Raw genomic sequence first — 18,114 nt, forward strand, 5'->3', positions numbered from 1 at the left:
TAACAAGGGAAGTAACCCGAAATTTCTTTTAAGTGTTTTCAAATACACAAAGCTTTTATTACATAACCGGCAGATAGCCTGAGGTAAAAATCGTTAATTAATAGTATATTTAACACCCAAGCTGTCAAGTGAAGCAATATAATTATATAAGTTCTTTGATTTACAGGTAAAAATTACATCAGTGACACAAAAACATGATTAATGTTGAAAATTTAAAAAAAAACCAGAAGATTTGAATTATTAATAAGAGGGATGGTAGAGGGCTTAAAAATCGGAAGATTTTGACTCCCGCCAGAAGAATCACATGTCTGCAGTATATTACAAACCAGATATTTTACATGATCGTGAAATAAGTAATACATAATAGTAATACAGCACTGAAGTGATTCTACTTTTTATAATGTTGTGTATCATATTTTTCAATACAGTGCATTGAGAATTTATTTTCCCAAAATATTGCTTTTCTGTAAGTCAATTTTAAAATGTTTAGACTTACCTTTTGCCAGGATGACCCTATTCCCATCTTCCATGTTGAATTGATAGAATTTTGACATACAACTGATGCCAAAAAAGTCTGCAAAAATAGAAATATGAGGCATGTGAATGAATGTCATGTGGTGTCAATTGCTTTTACACAGTAACATAACAATACAAAATTAACAATTATCAGCAAAACTATGTTAAGCCATGGAAAGGTATTGTCTGGTAAAGAAGGTAACAAATTGCACTATGTGCAACAAATTACAATCTTAACCAATAAAAATACACAGAGATTACAAGGATCCTCAGTCGTTCACCTAAATTTAAATTATCAACACTGACAAGTTGCTATAACATTCATGAACAGCCATGTATTCTAGCTGTCATATGTACAACATTAGGTTTTTATACGCCGGTTTACGGGCATATTATGCTATATCTTTGTCCTTCCGTCGTCAACATGTCGGACAATAACACTTTAACCAATTTGCATGAAACTTTGGTGAATTGTTTATATCTATTGATGTGAGCTCCCTTTCGATTTTTATAAATTTTGGATTTTACGTTTCTGAGTTATGGGGTTTTATTCATTAATAAAGGAGGATTTTCCAGTTTTCAGACAATAACTCAAAAATGCTTTGAACAGTTTTCATGAAACTTTGGTGAAATGTTTATGTCTATTGATGTGAGCTCCCTTATGATTTTAATAAATTTTATATTTTATGTTTACGAGTTATGGGGTTTTATTCATTAAAAAAGGGGGATTTTCCAGTTTTCAGACAATTACTCAAAAATGCTTTGAGCAGTTTTCATGAAACTTTGGTGACTGGTTTATATCTATTGAAAAAGTGACTGGCGTATCATGCACTCATGGCGCAGCTGTTTATTCCCTTAAGTAAATATGCAATTCGGTCGTCAAATGTTTTTCATAATTTTTTAACTACAATTTTTGATGAACTTTTCTATTTTTAGTAGCGGTATTGTTTGAGATGATGGCTATCAATAATAACAAAAGAAATGTTTGGCAGAACATGCTCATGAGTAAAATGGTAGGTATGACATAATTGTTAACATATACTCTATTTTGATGATTGTCTAAATTTGGTCCAGATTGGGTAAATTATATAGCACTGGTCATCAATCAATCTTTATGAAGTCATTTCTCATGTTCTAATGACCTACCAAACTAGACTTATCACCAGGTTGATGTCATAAGTGGAGCAGGATCTGCTTACCCTTCCTGAGCACCTGAGATCACCCCCAGTTTTTGGTGGTGTTCATGTTGCTCAGTCTTTAGTTTTCTATGATGTTTTTTGTGTACTGTTGTTTGTCTTTACATTGTTTTTGTTTTTTTGCCATGGCATTGTCAGTTTGTTTTTGACTTATGAGTTTGAAATTCCCCTTGGTATCTTTCACCTCTCTTCAACATGTTTCATCCAAATAATTTTAGAAATAATTCATAATTTTGAACTAAAAATCCACAGAAGAAACATTATCAGTGTTCTCCACAGGATTTTTGGATAGCACCAGGGTAACGCGTGTGGACTTCTTGGTGAAATATTTCATTCAATCAGTTGTGTCGCGTCGCGTCACTTAGCTCTAGTTACAGTAACTGTAGTTTTTATGTCTCTTGTTTTGTTTTAATACTGTGGTACTGTGTTATGTAGACATTGATTCAGAAAATTATTGGTAAAAAAGAAGTAAATAAAAAAACAGTTTGTATACTTTAATACTTTTTTAAAATAAATAAATAATGATTCATAATAAAATATTCATCTGAATTTAAAGTAATTAAATCTTTTATAAAATCCAAAATCAATAAAAATAAAATATCATTCAAAAGAGAACAAAAATGTTCAATTTAAAAAACTTTCTAGTTTCTAGAAAAAAAGTTGTTGTATGTGAAAGGATTCCTGTCATAAGAAGATATGAAATTAACAAGAACAATTGCAAATATTGTTTTATTATTTGAACCAGTTTCTATCTTAGATTTTAATAAAAAGAAATTTTTCATAAATTTTAGAACAATTTGCCATAGATTTCATATAAATATTAACCTTTCTTGTCTTTGGTGATAATCAAACATAGATACTGACTTAATACTGTTCTAAAATCTAAATCTTTATTTGTCATGAACCATTTAAAAAGAATTCCTAAATCTATATATATATATCTTTGGTCTATAGATCTATAAGTAACCATATTCAATGTCAACAACTAAGTCTCCCTATTTTCCCGCCTAAATGACAGGAAGTAGATATAAATAGATTTAACATGTGCTGATAAAATTTGCAAGATTACTTCTTTTATTCATTAGTTATGGATATAGATATCCAGTTTGAAGGTACAGTCATGCATTTTATTTATAAAATATAATAGATTGCAATTAATTGTAAATAAACTTGAATATTCTACGTGAACTAACTGGGTCATGTGATATGTACAGACAGATACTACAGTTTGAAACCCGACTATCATGCAATAACTATGTCATAATTAAAGATAATATTGGCCATGGTTTAACCAGAGACATATAATACTATAATATAAGAATTGGGAAATGTATAGTTGTCCATTATACGTAATGAGCCACCATTATGATGTACAAAAAATGTACCTATCGGGTCAAGACACTGTTTGTGTACAAAGTATTTGCCGACTTGTCACAGGTCATTGCTTGGGTGGAGAGTGAAGCCATAAAATAGTTATCTGTGATCATAAAGTTATGAACTCTTAATTAAAACACAAAAGAATCATGTTACAAGTGTTAATTACAATGATTAAATCCAATCAACAAGGTTAACCTCATAAGGTAAATCAATCACGTGGTGTGAACAATCTGTGTTGAACTGGTTTGAACTGGTCAAATTTCACCTGGAATTTTATACTGCATGGAAAAGATTTAACAGGTCGTTTAAAACTTTACTGATTTACAATATTTTAACTGAAAGTTTTAGCACCACGGAGAAAAATTATACATCGCGGTAAGAACGATACCACCACGGTAAAAAATTATACATCGCGGGCCCGCGGTCCTTTAAGGGCCTGGGGAGAACACTGATTATCAATGGCACCCATTTTGGTTGGCCAGCAAGGTACTGATAGTTATTCTTAAAAGACTACTTAAGAGCCATTCCACTATCCTTTAATTCATCAAAATTGTAAACTTAAAATAATGGATAAATATATGCATTTGTCTACTATGTTCCATTCAAAATAATATTGGCAATGATTGTATGTCAGCTGACATAGTTTTCAATGTATATTGGTCTTGAGGTTTTAGAAATGATTGCTATGATTTCCTTCATGTTATTTTAGGAAACTTTTATTCTGTGGAGATAAAATGTGACAAGTTGAGGGCCATATATCTGAGATTCATAATAACACAATTCCACCAAAATATTATTAAAATTGAATAAGCTATTGATTTTATAAGAATTTTTGTTTATAATGTCTACAGATTTTTTTTTTAGTAATAGTAGCCATCTAGATTGGTCATTCAGGGCATTGTACATATTCTTAAAGGGCACATTTGTAGAATTTTATCAAGAACATTTCATTCATTCAAAATTGCAGAACTTCAGAATTATTGAAATTTTGTATGCATTTGATTACTATGTTCTATTTATAGCAACAACAGCCATGTCAGCAGACATAATTGACAAGTTTGAGGACAATTGAGTAAAGTATTTCATTACAGATTTTACACAGATTTTTTAGAAGTTCATAAGGATGAAATATACCCCAAGTAATGGCAATAGCTCGCATGGTCAAAATGGGCAAAATGAGCTAAAAATAGGAACTTTATATATTCCCAATAAAAGGGCATGAATATGGAACTCCATATATGAAATGTTCCAAGTTGGAACTCAATCTGTGTTCAATAGTTCCTTCATGCAAAAAAACATCATTTTTTTTATTCTTAACAGAATTTGTACTAAAATGAGCGACACAACAGCTGCAATATATGGAGCAGGATCTGCTTAACCTACTGGACCACATGAGAACCATCCCCTGGTTTTTTGGGGGGTTTGTTTATCTCATTCTTTAGTTTTGTATGAGGGCTGTTCTAGAAAAAAGTGTCACTAGGGGGAAGAACGTCATTGATTAATTATTATGTTGGAAGGGGGTAAAAATTCAAAATTTTCTATGTATAACAAATATTGCACCTTAACTTTAATGTCTGTGGTCTCTCTTAATTTCATTGGCTTTCTGTCCCCAGGAGACACCTTTTTCTTGAATAGCCCTGATGTGTTTCATAGACTGATGTTTGTTTTTGTTGTTTTTTAGCCATGGCATTGTTAGTTTGTAATTTTGTCTTCGACTTATGAGTTTAGATATCATTTTGGTATGTTTTGCCTCTATTTTATTGATGTAATATTTACATTGATGCTACCTTGCAGTATTGAACTTTGATCACATAATTTTTCCAAACTTGTACAAGCTAACGACATGGTAATTTATCTTACCTGATTGTCAGCAGAGGCTGCCATCTGCATACTTGTCATATTACTCCAGGTAGGAGATCTCCTCTCAGCAATCATCATGGCTTTGATAGGATCTCTAGAATGACATTCGTCTAGTACCCCTGATGCTAATTCATCAAACTCTCTGTAAGAAAATAAATAGATGTTTACATGTGAGCTGCGTCAGATAGAAATAGACCTTATGCTTAACGATTATCAGGTTGTCTGCAAATTGATATTGTAAAATATCAGCTGCGAGTCACAATATGAAGATTTTTGTCGAGTGAGCGCAGCGAACGAGATCAAAAAGCCTTCATATTGTGTCGAGCAGCTGATATTTTACAATCTCAATATGCAGTTAACCTGATTATCGATTTATCGGGCTGTATTTGCCTCTTTTGGAAGTGTTTTCTTTGTTTCACAAGTAAACCGGAAGATGACTTGATAAGTTCTGGTCAAACTTATCAACGTCGGTTCAAACATTATGACGTCACTGATATGTCCGGGTCAAAGTTATTAAGGCCGGGTCAACATATTTGACGTCACAAAGCCGTGATATGCAATTTTATTAAGAGCTGAGCAGAGTGATATAGACAGTGGGACGACCAATAAAAATAAACATCAATACATCTGTTAACCTATTTCTGGATGAAAAAATCTTTATGCAAAGTCCATGAAGTCTGTAACTGTTTTGAGCTGATATAAGAACCCTACAAAACAGACCCAAATTCATCATTAATTTTGTATTTGAATGTTCCAAAATCAAAGTCGTATACATGCACATGTATATGTGCGCTTCTTAAGGTCGATTTCTATCTGACGTAGCTCATGTATTAATAAGAGACACAGGTTACAGAAAAAAAATATCAAAGGCAAGGAAATCATTGAAGAAAATGTTTTTGGTATATTTTTAGCTGTTAAAAAGAGATATGGGGTAAATTTTCATTTAATGAACACCTGCAGCGTGGATATATATTGTATGTTAAAAACCTAATGGGAGAGGAATCAATGTCAATCAAAATCTGACCAGACATTCTTCAAAATCAAGATCTTACATAAAATGTGCCCCTTAATTCTAGAAAAGAAATACCTCCTTAAAAATATAACCCATAATTCTAGAATAGAAATAACTCCCTCAAAATATGACCCATAATTCTAGAAAAGAAAGTTGTCACTTGAAACCTGACCAAGAATTATTCTGACAGAAAGACATCCCTTGAAACATGACCAATAATTCTAGAAAAAATTATCTTTAAAAAAAAACTGTAACTGTAGACCTAAAACCAAAACTGTAACATAATGCAGGACATAGAAATGGACAGACAAAACTGACAGACTAACAGACAGTTGGAATCACAAACCGCAAAACTTAACGCCTGCACCTACTAGGGCAAGCAGGTTTAAAAATGTTTAAATTTTCATAAAAATTTTGGGTTCAACTGACTCTTATGGAGATTTTTCTTTTGTTTATATCATGCAGAAAATGTAAAGAATAGGACCAATCTCTATGGCTATCTAGATACTCTTAATAGGAGGGTCTGGATGGGGTTTACAGAATAGATATTAATGGGCAAAAAGTACAGAATAAAGGACAAACAAATAAAGAATAGAGAATAATGAGGTGCTAAAATATGCAAAATAGAGAATAGTGGAACAAATAAATAAAAAATACATTAATAAATAAAGGACCCCCATCCAGACCCTCTTATTGGATAAATCTTTATTTTTTAACAACACAAGACTCTATCTCTAAATACTTACTCTTTATAGGCTAAGACTTTATTTTTGACAGACAATTCATTTCTGTGTATATATTTGGCTAAGGAGTAGTGTATTCTGGAAGCTGCTACTGTACTTGTCACTGGTTCACCTCCCATCTTTAATGCAAAGTTGGCCATCTGCTGTCTGAAAAGAGTGCAAAATCCATGTAAATTCTTGGATATTCACTACACAAAAAACCCATAGGTATACCATTCTGACATGAGTTTGTTTATAATCAGCCAATTAAATGTTTTTGGTAGAAAAAGACATCATGCTTTGAGATTGATTTGATTGTTGATTTCTTAGTACCATCCATTGGCAAATATCTCATGAGTCTTTCAGGACGAGGAGTCTAACAGTACAGTTGTATGATTTTAATAGTAATGGCTTCATGACATCTGTCCAATGAATCACTTTATCCCCTTTAACTAACATAATCACAAACTTTGACATGTAAACAGTACATTAGTTCGAAGTCAATAGACCATGACTGAGAGGGTGAGGCCAAAGAATCTTCATAGAAATGAGATTTGCTAATGCTAATTATATATAACACAACTGCATACCAAATATCATTGACCAAACATTTGTGGTTCCCCTTAAACTGAGCTAATCACTAATTTAACATTTAAACTGTGCATAAGTTCAAAATCAATAGACCATGACTGAGAGGGTGAGGCCAAAAAACCTTCATAGAAATGAGATTTGCTAATGCTAACACAACTGAATAATCCAAATATCATTGACTAACCATAAGAGGTTCCCCTTAAACTGAGCTAATCACAAACTTTAACATTTAAACTAAGCAAAAGTTTCAAGGCAATAGACCATGATTGACGATGCAGGGCCAAATAATATCTATGGAATGTGTCATATATATATAACTTTAACATTTAAACTAAGCAAAAGTTCCAAGGCCAAATAATATCCATTAAAAATGGGACCTGTCATATGCTAATATTATCGTCAACTATCTACAAGTGGTTCCCCTTAAACTAAACTAGTCACAACTTTTAACAAATTGTTGACTAAGCTGACACCATTAACAGCATACCTAAGTCAACCTTCACGACTTTATGGAGGGAAGACAAAAACCAAATGACCTGAATTCCAGTGTCCTGTATGTAAACATGGATATTATTGAAGGTTGGTATTTTCAAGATTTCAATGCCTAACTTTACATGTGTTTGTAAAATTCATGGACCAACTATTAATTTGCATTTTACATTAATATCATCGCTAATTCTACAAACCATTTGAACAAGGACATTTTCGTGCATTTAACCTGATGGCCAAATATACTGTAAATTCAGAAATTAAGGTAATGTTTTTATTAAAGCAAAAAATGCAACAGAATCAGGTTTGCAATTATAATAAAATGCTTCGCTGGGGCGCAGCTTGATACTACCGCAGAGGCCGAACCCTGAACAGTTGGGGCAAGTATGGACACAACATTCAAGCTTGATACAGCTCTGAATTTGGATTGTTATTAAATATTTGACACAGCATAGGTTTCTGACACAGAAAGAATGTGGTCTAAGAACTTGAATTTTTTTAATTTACCTATTATGGTCCAATGTCCAAAATCAAAATACATGGTTAGATTCAGCATATCAAAGAACCCCATATATTCAATTTTTGTTAAAATCAAACAAAGTTTAATTTTGGACCCCAACTTGGACAAACTTGAAAACTGGGCCCATAATCAAAAATCTAAACACATGTTTAGATTCAGCATATCAAAGAACCCCAAGAATTCAATTTTTGCTAAAATCTAACTAAGTTTAATTTTGGACCCTTTGGACCTTAATGTAGACCAATTTAAAAAACGGGACTTAAAATTAAAAATCTAAATACACGGTTAGATTTGGAATATCAAAGAACCCCAATAATTCAATTTTTGATGAAATCAAACAAAGTTTAATTTTGGACCCTTTTGACATCAATATGAACCAATTTGATAGCGGGGCCCACAAATAAAAAATCTAAATTCATGGTTAGATTCAGCATATCAAAGAACCCCATATATTCAATTTTTGTTGAAATCAAAAAAAGTTTTATTTTGGACCCCAACTTGGACCAACTTGAAAACTGGGCCCATAATCAAAAATCTAAACACATGTTTAGATTCAGCATATCAAAGAACCCCAAGAATTCAATTTTTGCTTAAATCAAACTAAGTTTAATTTTGGACCCTTTGGACCTCAATGAAGACCAATTTAAAAAACGGGACCCAAATTAAAAATCTAAAAACACGGTTAGATTTGGCATATCAAAGAACCCCAATAATTCAATTTTTGATGAAATCAAACAAAGTTTAATTTTGGACCCTTTTGACCTCAATATGAACCAATTTGATAGCGGGGCCCACAAATAAAAAATCTAAATACATGTTTAGATTCAGCATATCAAAGAACCTCATATATTCAATTTTTGTTGAAATCAAACAAAGTTTAATTTTGGACCCCAATTTGGACCAACTTGAAAACTGGGCCCATAATCAAAAATCTAAATACATGTTTAGATTCAGCATATCAAAGAACCCCATATATTCAATTTTTGTTGAAATCAAACAAAGTTTAAATACTGGACCCTATCTTGGACCAACTTGAAAACTGGGCCCTATCTTGGACCAACTTGAAAACTGGGCCCATAATCAAAAATCTAAACACATGTTTAGATTCAGCATATCAAAGAACCCCAAGAATTCAATTTTTGTTAAAATCAAACTAAGTTTAATTTTGGACCCTTTGGACCTTAATGTAGAGCAATTTAAAAAACAGGACCCAAAATTAAAAATCTTAATACACGGTTAGATTTGGAATATCAAAGAACCCCAATAATTCAATTCTAGATGAAATCAAACAAAGTTTAATTTTGGACCCTTTTGACCTCAATATGAACCAATTTGATAACGGGGTCCACAAATAAAAAATCTAAATACATGGTTAGATTCAGCATATCAAAGAACCCCATATATTCAATTTTTGTTGAAATCAAACAAAGTTTAATTTTGGACCCCAATTTGGACCAACTTGAAAACTGGGCCAAAAATCAAAAATCTAAATACATGTTTAGATTCAGCATATCAAAGAACCTCATATATTCAATTTTTGCTAAAATCAAACAAAGTTAAATGTTGGACCCTTTGGACCTTAATGTAGACCAATTTGAAAACTGGACCCAAAATTAAAAATCTAAATACACTGTTAGATTCGGCATAACAAATAAATAAATGTGATCAAAGATTTTACAAATCTAATGCGCCATACTGTGCAATTAAAGATTACTTCTTGAAATTTTTCAATATTTGAAATTTGAAAAAAAAATAATATTTGAAGAATAATTCTTTTTAATTTCTGAAATCTGAAATGAGAAAAAATTGACCCCCCACAATTTATTTTTATCCCCCCCCCCCCTCTTTTTTCCCCCAAAAAATTCTTTCCCTCAAGATATGGTCATAATCTCAATTCAAATTTCCAATGGAGTTGGCAACCATAATTACCCATTTAAATTTACCATAGTGCTAACTTAATCTATTTTATAATAGAATTAAAAATATAGTGTCAAATCTTTCATATGGATTTTTTTGTAAAAAAAAAAGATGCAACATTTGCAGATATTTTTACTGGTCTTCCTTTATAAATATGCATTTCTTTAAACTTAATTTAAAAGCAGTGTAAGGGAAGTAACAAAAAAGTTGTATTTGGATTACCTCCCTTACACTGTTTTAAATTATCTTTATTGTTCATTAACCATTACTTTATACGTAATTTAAAAGCAGTGTAAGGGAGATAATTTCAATGATGTATTTGATTTATCTCCCTTACACTGCTTTAAATTATGTTTTGTACTAAAGTATTTGTCCATTAACCAGGACAACCTTGTTTTTCCCCCTTTTTTGCCCTTAATTCCTAAACGGTTTGAGCCATAACCCCCCAAAGCAAATCCTAACCATCCCTTTGTGGTATGGAAACTTGTAGTATAATTTCAGAGAGATCCATACACCGTTCCACAGTTATTGTCTGGAAACTAGAAGATGCTTATTTTTGGCCCCTTTTTGGCCCCTTATTCCTTAACTGTTGGTACCATAACCCCCAAAATCAATCCCAACCTTCCTTTTGTGGTATTTAACCTTATGGTCAAATTTCTAAAAGATCCATTCACTTAAACTAAAGTTAGAGTGCGAAAGCCAATGTGTCTTCGGACGACGACGCTGGACGACGACGACGACGACGACGACGACGCCAACGTCATACCAATATACAACCACAAAAATTTTTTGCGGTCGTATAAAAACTAGCATTCATACCTTCAGCAGTGATTTTCCTTTAATAAAAGTTTTGTAATCGCTTTAATTACATTTTGAGTTTTTGCCAGTGGTCAAGGATTCACAATTATAAATGCACTCAATCATTTCTACATTTACAGAAATGTGAAAATAACCCCTACACGAAAATTTCCATGTTTACAGTGTTAAAAAAACTTTGGTTACCGAACCTCAATATGAAGACCAAATAGATCAGAAAGTGTTTATATGGATATTTAAATTGTCCTGTTTGATGGTATATACATCTATAAAAGATTACCTTAGCAGCAGTGTTGACCAGATGAGCAATTGTTTGTATGGATATTTAAATTGTCTTGTTTGATGGTATATACATCTATAAAAGATTACCTTAGCAGCAGTGTTGACCAGATGAGCAATTGTTTGTATGGATATTTAAATTGTCCACGTTTATACTCATTTTCCTCATCATCATTATCTTCTTCTCCCATGTCATAATCAAACTTGTCCATTAACCGAACCACAATGGCAGACAATTTCTCCATTGTCATATCTTTAGTCTCGTCCATGCCAAGTTTAGTGATTACCTTTTTTAATGGCATATTGTTTATATCTATTTCTTTCAATGCCTGAAAACAATAAAATTACAAATGTATATTTAATTTGTATTACTACACACATTTTAAAAGAAAACTATTTATAAAGTACCATATCAAAAATTTTCCCATTGGGTTAATCTGAATTTAAGTTAAAATATCTTGTAGATATTGTCCTCATGTATTGCCTGTTATCTACCATTCAACATTTGTTGGCAGAATCATCAAACAGGAAGTAGTTGTCTGACAGATGAAACAGTGCTTATATATTTTATAATTCATTACTATAAAGCTGCTGACAATATATGAAGTCATTATGTTCAGTAGTACAAGAAAAAAAAGGAACTAAAACATTTGTTAGGTGAAGAGTTGGACTAAACTAGTGTTGGGGTATAATCACATATTAATATTTCAAACACAAAACAAAAGGGCGCTTGCCTAACAAGTATTCTATGGATATTTGTTTCAAAGATCATGTAAATGTTCTTTTCTTAGACACATTTTCTGTAAATTAATGAAATTGTTTATGTAATCATAACAAAATATTACCAAGTCATAAAGTTTTAACAATCTTTTGAGGGTAAGATATTCTCTCATTACAACTCCTTGGTTCAAAATAATCTGTACAAACTTTACATTATCACTTAGTATGGCTGTCTGCATGGCCTCATCAAAACTTCCTACAAAATAGTTACATAAAATGTGACAAGCTGAGTTCAAAGCATCATCGAAACTATCTACGCATTGTGATATAATCATATAATGAGCATTCCATGCAAAAAGGTATATAAAACTAAAAATTAACAAAATTCTAAAAAATGTGCATAGTTATTGGTAGCAGACTTGTGATCAATAAACACTGTTACTTTTCCTCATATGATTAAGATGTATAAGCTATACACACTTATCAGTACTTACACTCCTTCTTTTTTTAAGATTTTGTTCATTTTTTTTAAAATTTTATATTCATATGTATATAGTTTAAGTGCCCTAACTTGCTACTTGATAATGTTCTCTTATATTTACCATATAGCAATCAGGAAAAGACTCTCTCTTACAAATTAAAGCAGATAAAAATGCAATTTATTTGGGCAACAGTTGGAATCCCATCCAAGGACGGTTGATTTATAAGAACTTTACTTAAATTTCAATTTCAAAAACACAAGATGACATCATTTTTTGCATTTTTCCTTACATTTAACTGGTGTATTCATTTCATTACAAATAGGTAGATATGATGGAAATTGTTGACCATTTCTCTCTATAGTGTCATAAATGGTTTTATTTCAGCTCAGTATAGCATTGTTCCGTATAACAAATGATTTTGCACTGCTTAATTACAAAAATTGAAATATTTCTACGTCTTTTTTTCGTTTTACCTGACAAATTGGAATAGAACTGACCATTTATGAATGATTACATTAAAACCAATTTTTACGGATAAAATTGTTTTTCAAAAATATTCAAAAGAACTTTAACAACCTGACCTGTAAATTTTATGAAAAACAATTTTTGTACTATTTCACATGAAGTGGCTCTTTTATAAGTACAAACAATGTATTGTGACCTTAAGTCCACAACAAACCTACCTTCAAAATGTTACATGTAAATTTATGGTTTAGTTGATGTGTAGATTTTTTGTTGGAGTTGATTTGGAAATGAAAACGTTATATTTTAGGCCAAGTTGGCTCTAAAATCATATGTATTTCAAACTGTCACTGCTCTACAGAATCAAATAATGAATCTATGTACTTTGCAGCTGTTTTAAAATATATTCTTTACATGGATAACAAAGCCATAAAATGATATTAATTTCAGTAAAATGTCAAAATTTGGTAAAAGCTTCATTTTATTTTTTGCACTTGTTTAGATAATGAATGGGCACAAAAGTCACCCAAAATATTCACACAGGACAGGTGCCATATGTAAAGAAAGATCAGCTAACTCTTCCAAAGCATCTGAGATCACCATGGTTTTTGGTGGAGTTTGTGTTGCTCAGTCTTTATAAAAATAAGGAGATATGGTATGATTGCTAATGAGACAACTATCAACCAAAATTTAAATGAAGTGGATGTAGGCAACTATAGGCAACCGTACGGCCTTTAATGATGAGAAAACCCCATACCGTATAGTTGACTATGAAAGGCCCCGGCATGAAAATTATGAAACAATTCAATTGAGAAAACTAACAGCCTAATTCATAAAAAAACAATTTACAAAAAAACAAATATGACGGACATGAACAAAAGACAACCACTGAACAAAAGCTTCAGATTTGAGACAGACACATAAACGAATGTGGTGGGTTAAACATGTTTGTGAGCTCTTAACTCTCTCCCAACCTGGGACAGTGGTGTTACAGCACAACATAAGAACAAACTATAAAAATCAATTGAAAAGGGCTTAACTCACCAGATCGATACAAAGCAGAAAAACATCTAACAAAAAAACAGACCGGACGTGGCAGGGTAATTATACATCCCTAACAGCAAAAAAGACGCAAAGTATAGATCCGTGAATACTCACAGTTACTGACAGCTAGTACATGTACACCTTACAATCATTCCATACACCAAATATAGTAGACCTATTGCTTATAGTATCTGAAATATGGACTTGACCACTAAAACTTAACCTTGTTCATTGATCTATGAAATGAGCTCAAGGATATGGTCAGGTGAAAACTGTCTAACAGGCATGGGGACTGTGCAAGGTATGCACATACCAAATATAGTTATCCTATTACTCATAATAAGAGAGAAATTAACATTACAAAAAATCTTAACTTTTTTTTCAAGTAGTCACTTAACCAGAAAAATGAGGTCAAGGACAAAGGACATATGACAGAAGGAAACTTCATAACATAATGCATCTATATACAAAGTATGAATCATCCAGGTCTTCTACCTTCTGAAATATTAAGCTTTTAAGTAGTTAGTTAAAGCTGCGACAAAAGTCGCAGGCTCGACAAATATCATCACCTTTAGTATGCAATGCTGTGTTTTGTGTACTGTTGTTTGTCTTTTGGTCATTACTTTTTATGCCATGGCATTGTCAGTTTGTTTTCGACTTATGAGTTTGAATGTCCCTTTGGTATCTTTCACCCTATTCTGTTTATCTATTCACTGGCAAAAGAAATGTTTTGAGTGACTCTTGTGCTCTATGTTAATTTAGTCACAATGTTTTTGAAATTAGCAAATTTTGGCTAAAAATCATAAAAAAATCTAACTTACAATGTTTTATTAATGACGTCACAGTCAAATTCTGTCATCATTTGTGGATTCAAATTTTCTGAAAGTCTTTCTTCTTAATTTTAAAAATGAAATGAATAATGGTATTATCCAATTCTTTATTTTGGTAATTTTTTCAGGACCGGACCAAATAAGCCCCAAAATGTACTTCTCCTTTTATGCAGGAGTTGATGATGAAAAATTATGAAGTATGGTTCAACATAATTTTATATCAATTTGCCAATCAGGCAAGTGACCATGATATTTTACTTGTCAGAAAGTATTAAAATGTTTAAATTTTGTACTTGCTTTAATGAGAAATTTCTGAATTGCCATTATAGACACAAGATCATTTCATTGTGTATATGTTTTCATTTCCCTAAAAAAATACCACTAAAAGGTTCACACGTCCATCTGGAGTCTGGGATCAATTTTAATTTGGTTTTGATATTGATAATTTTGTGTAAGAATACATAACATGGTCATAGTTTTTATCCACAACAAAAAGTCTTTCTCCAAAAAAAAAGGGAATGTGAGAGAGCCCATTAAATTTGCTTATATATTTTTATAATTTCCTTTATAATTCCAAATTTTTGTCAGATTTAGAAATTAATGATCGTAAGGTGATCATGATTTTATAATACTGTGCCTCACATTCTTTAATAGTTTTTCTAAAATAGCAAGGTCTCATATATATATATATGGTTGGTCCATCAATCATTTCTTGTTTCTAATAATTAAAATTGGCTATAGTTTGAAAGGAAAATATGGGGTCCTCTAAAATTCAGTGAATTTAAAGATTGTCATGGTGATTGATACGATGTTTTAAATAATTGATAAAAAGAATAATATTGAGAATAGATTTTGTTTTTTCCCAGTGTTTTCCATGGAGCTGATGTGAAAAATCTATGGTGGATTTAGATGTGGTCAGTTTATTGTGGAATTGATGTGGAAAACCTATGGTGGAGTTATAGTTGGTATGTTTGTCTAGCATTGTTTCACAAATGATTTGGTTGATATATTTGTAAACTGTTCCAGTAGTCATTTATTCTCTATAAAGTTGAGAATGGAAATGGGGAATGTGTCAAAGACCCAACAACAACCCGACCAAAGAGCAGAAAACAGCCGAAGGCCACCAATGGGTCTTCAACACAGGGAGACAATCCTGCATCCGGAGGCAGGTTTCAGTTGGCCCCTAAACAAAAATGTGTACTAGTTCAATGAAAATGGACATCACACTAAACTCCAAAACATATGAATGAACTAAAATTAATAAAAAACATACAAGACTAACAAAGGCCAGAGGCTCCTGACTTGGGACAGGTGCAAAAATGCGACAGGGTTAAACATGTTTTGTGAGATCTTAACCCTCCCCCTATACCTCTAGCCAATACATGTATAACAAACCTCTACTCCACAAAGCATCTTCTCTAAAGATTTCTTCCTGTGCTATATCAGCCCTGTCCCATTTGAGTGCCAGTTTTAATCTCTCTAATCTCTGTTTTTCTGTTACTTCACCAGCTTTAGCTGCAATAGAATTTTAATGGTACAAGAGTTTTATAAACAGGTGTAACATAGTTGCAGTTGATGCATGTTTACCATGACTTGTTTTAACTAAAGCATGTATTAAATTTCCTATGGACCCAATTTCTGAACAAAACAAACACCTATGTATCAGATATTCAGATTTTTTTCTACAGTGCACTGGTCTTTAAAATGGATTAAATCTTCTATAGTGTGTGTGTATTATCATAGGCAGAACCTTGTTTTTTTCATATTCGAGATTGCTTCCTGATGTACACGAAATCACCATATCTGTTTACACGTATTTTTAATCTTAAACTTGAAATCACAATAATAAGATGACATTGAATATCTGACAACATATTGCAATTTGTCACCCTTTGGTAGCAAAATATAGTCCTTTATGCATGTTTATGGGATATTGTCATCCATTAAATTAGCCAAATTTTTATCAAATGTAGAGACAAATATATAAATACCTTTCAGTAAAATCTTCAGAATTTCATTATCAAGTTCTTCGTGTTTGTTTATATGAAATATACTGATCTGAAATTAAACAATTCGCTCTTATACAAACTAATAAATAAATCAGTCAAAAATTAGTATGTCTGATAAATTAAACATCTAGTACTTTGACATTTAACATGTTTAAATCAAAGGATTTACTGCAAAATACAATTAAATGATTATTGAATGACACATAAATTCTCTAGATTAGGCCTTTTCAACAATTTCTATCAAAGAAAAAGCATTCTGAGAGTATTGTATGGCCATACATTGTCCCCAACCTGTTAAACATTCATTGTATTGGAACAAAATGCTAACTTAATCGTTAATTTGTAATATTTTCTATATAAAAATACAAATATCTCTTAGAGCAAATATTGAACACTAAATCTGTTTATAGAAAAAAGTTAGTAAAAACAATTATTTGCATGACTTTTCTAAGTCCAAGGACCATAACTCTGCAAAACAAAATAATCTGAAATGAACAAAATTTGAACTTGATCTGTATCTTTAAACTATATACCAAATATCAAATCAATATCTTCTAGCATGACAAACTAGAGGCTCTCAAGTGCCTGTGTCGCTCACCTGATTCTACTTTGGTTTTGGAAATCATGTAAAAATAGATTAAAATCATAACAGATACCCTAATAATGATTGAGGCCAAATTTGGTTTAATATTGGCCCCATAATTTAATAAAAAATCTTGGGGGTATGTATTTCCCATACGGTCTTATGTTAAACTAAGTCCCCTGCTGGCGGCCATCTTGCATGATGGTTCGGCTACAAAGTAACAACACTTAGTCAGCAGCTCATTAAGAACATTCTTGCCATGTTTGGTTTCATTCTATTCAGTGGTTCTCTAGAAGAAAACATGTGTATGTATTTCCCATAGGGTCCTATGTTAAACTTACTCCCCCTGCTGGCAGCCATCTTGGATGACAAATCAGCAACAAAGTAACAACACTTGGTCAGCACCTCTAAAGAAACATTCATACCATGTTTGGTTTCAATCTATTAAGCGGTTTTCTAGAAGAAGACATTTGTATATATTTCCTATAGGGTCCTTTGTTAAACTAAGTCCCCCGCTGGCAGCCATCTTGGTTGATGGATTTGCTACAAAGTAACAACACTTGGTCAGCACCTCATAAGGAACATTCATGCCATGTTTGGTTTCATTCCATTCGATGGTTCTTTAAAAGAAGACTTTTGTATGTATTTCACATAGGGTCCTTTGTTAAACTAAGTTCCCCTCTGGTAGC

General features: G+C 32.0%; 1 protein-coding gene across 8 annotated transcripts in view; it reads right to left on the reverse strand.

Moving 5' to 3' along the window:
- LOC127711413 (transient receptor potential cation channel subfamily M member-like 2) overlaps positions 1-18,114 on the reverse strand; it is a 550,384-nt gene that overhangs the window by 508,375 nt on the left and 23,895 nt on the right. For all 8 annotated transcript variants that reach the window (XM_052217450.1, XM_052217436.1, XM_052217440.1 and 5 more), the window contains exons 11-17: positions 16,825-16,891; positions 16,229-16,348; positions 12,141-12,271; positions 11,386-11,624; positions 6,708-6,851; positions 4,950-5,091; positions 497-574 (exon numbers count right to left, since the gene is read on the reverse strand). In XM_052217450.1, coding sequence (XP_052073410.1) covers positions 497-574; positions 4,950-5,091; positions 6,708-6,851; positions 11,386-11,624; positions 12,141-12,271; positions 16,229-16,348; positions 16,825-16,891 — 921 coding nt within the window. The remainder of the gene's footprint in view (positions 1-496; positions 575-4,949; positions 5,092-6,707; positions 6,852-11,385; positions 11,625-12,140; positions 12,272-16,228; positions 16,349-16,824; positions 16,892-18,114) is intronic.

This window comes from Mytilus californianus, unplaced genomic scaffold, assembly GCF_021869535.1.
Source record: "Mytilus californianus isolate M0D057914Y unplaced genomic scaffold, xbMytCali1.0.p SCAF_8, whole genome shotgun sequence".
NCBI classification, from domain to species: domain Eukaryota; kingdom Metazoa; phylum Mollusca; class Bivalvia; order Mytilida; family Mytilidae; genus Mytilus; species Mytilus californianus.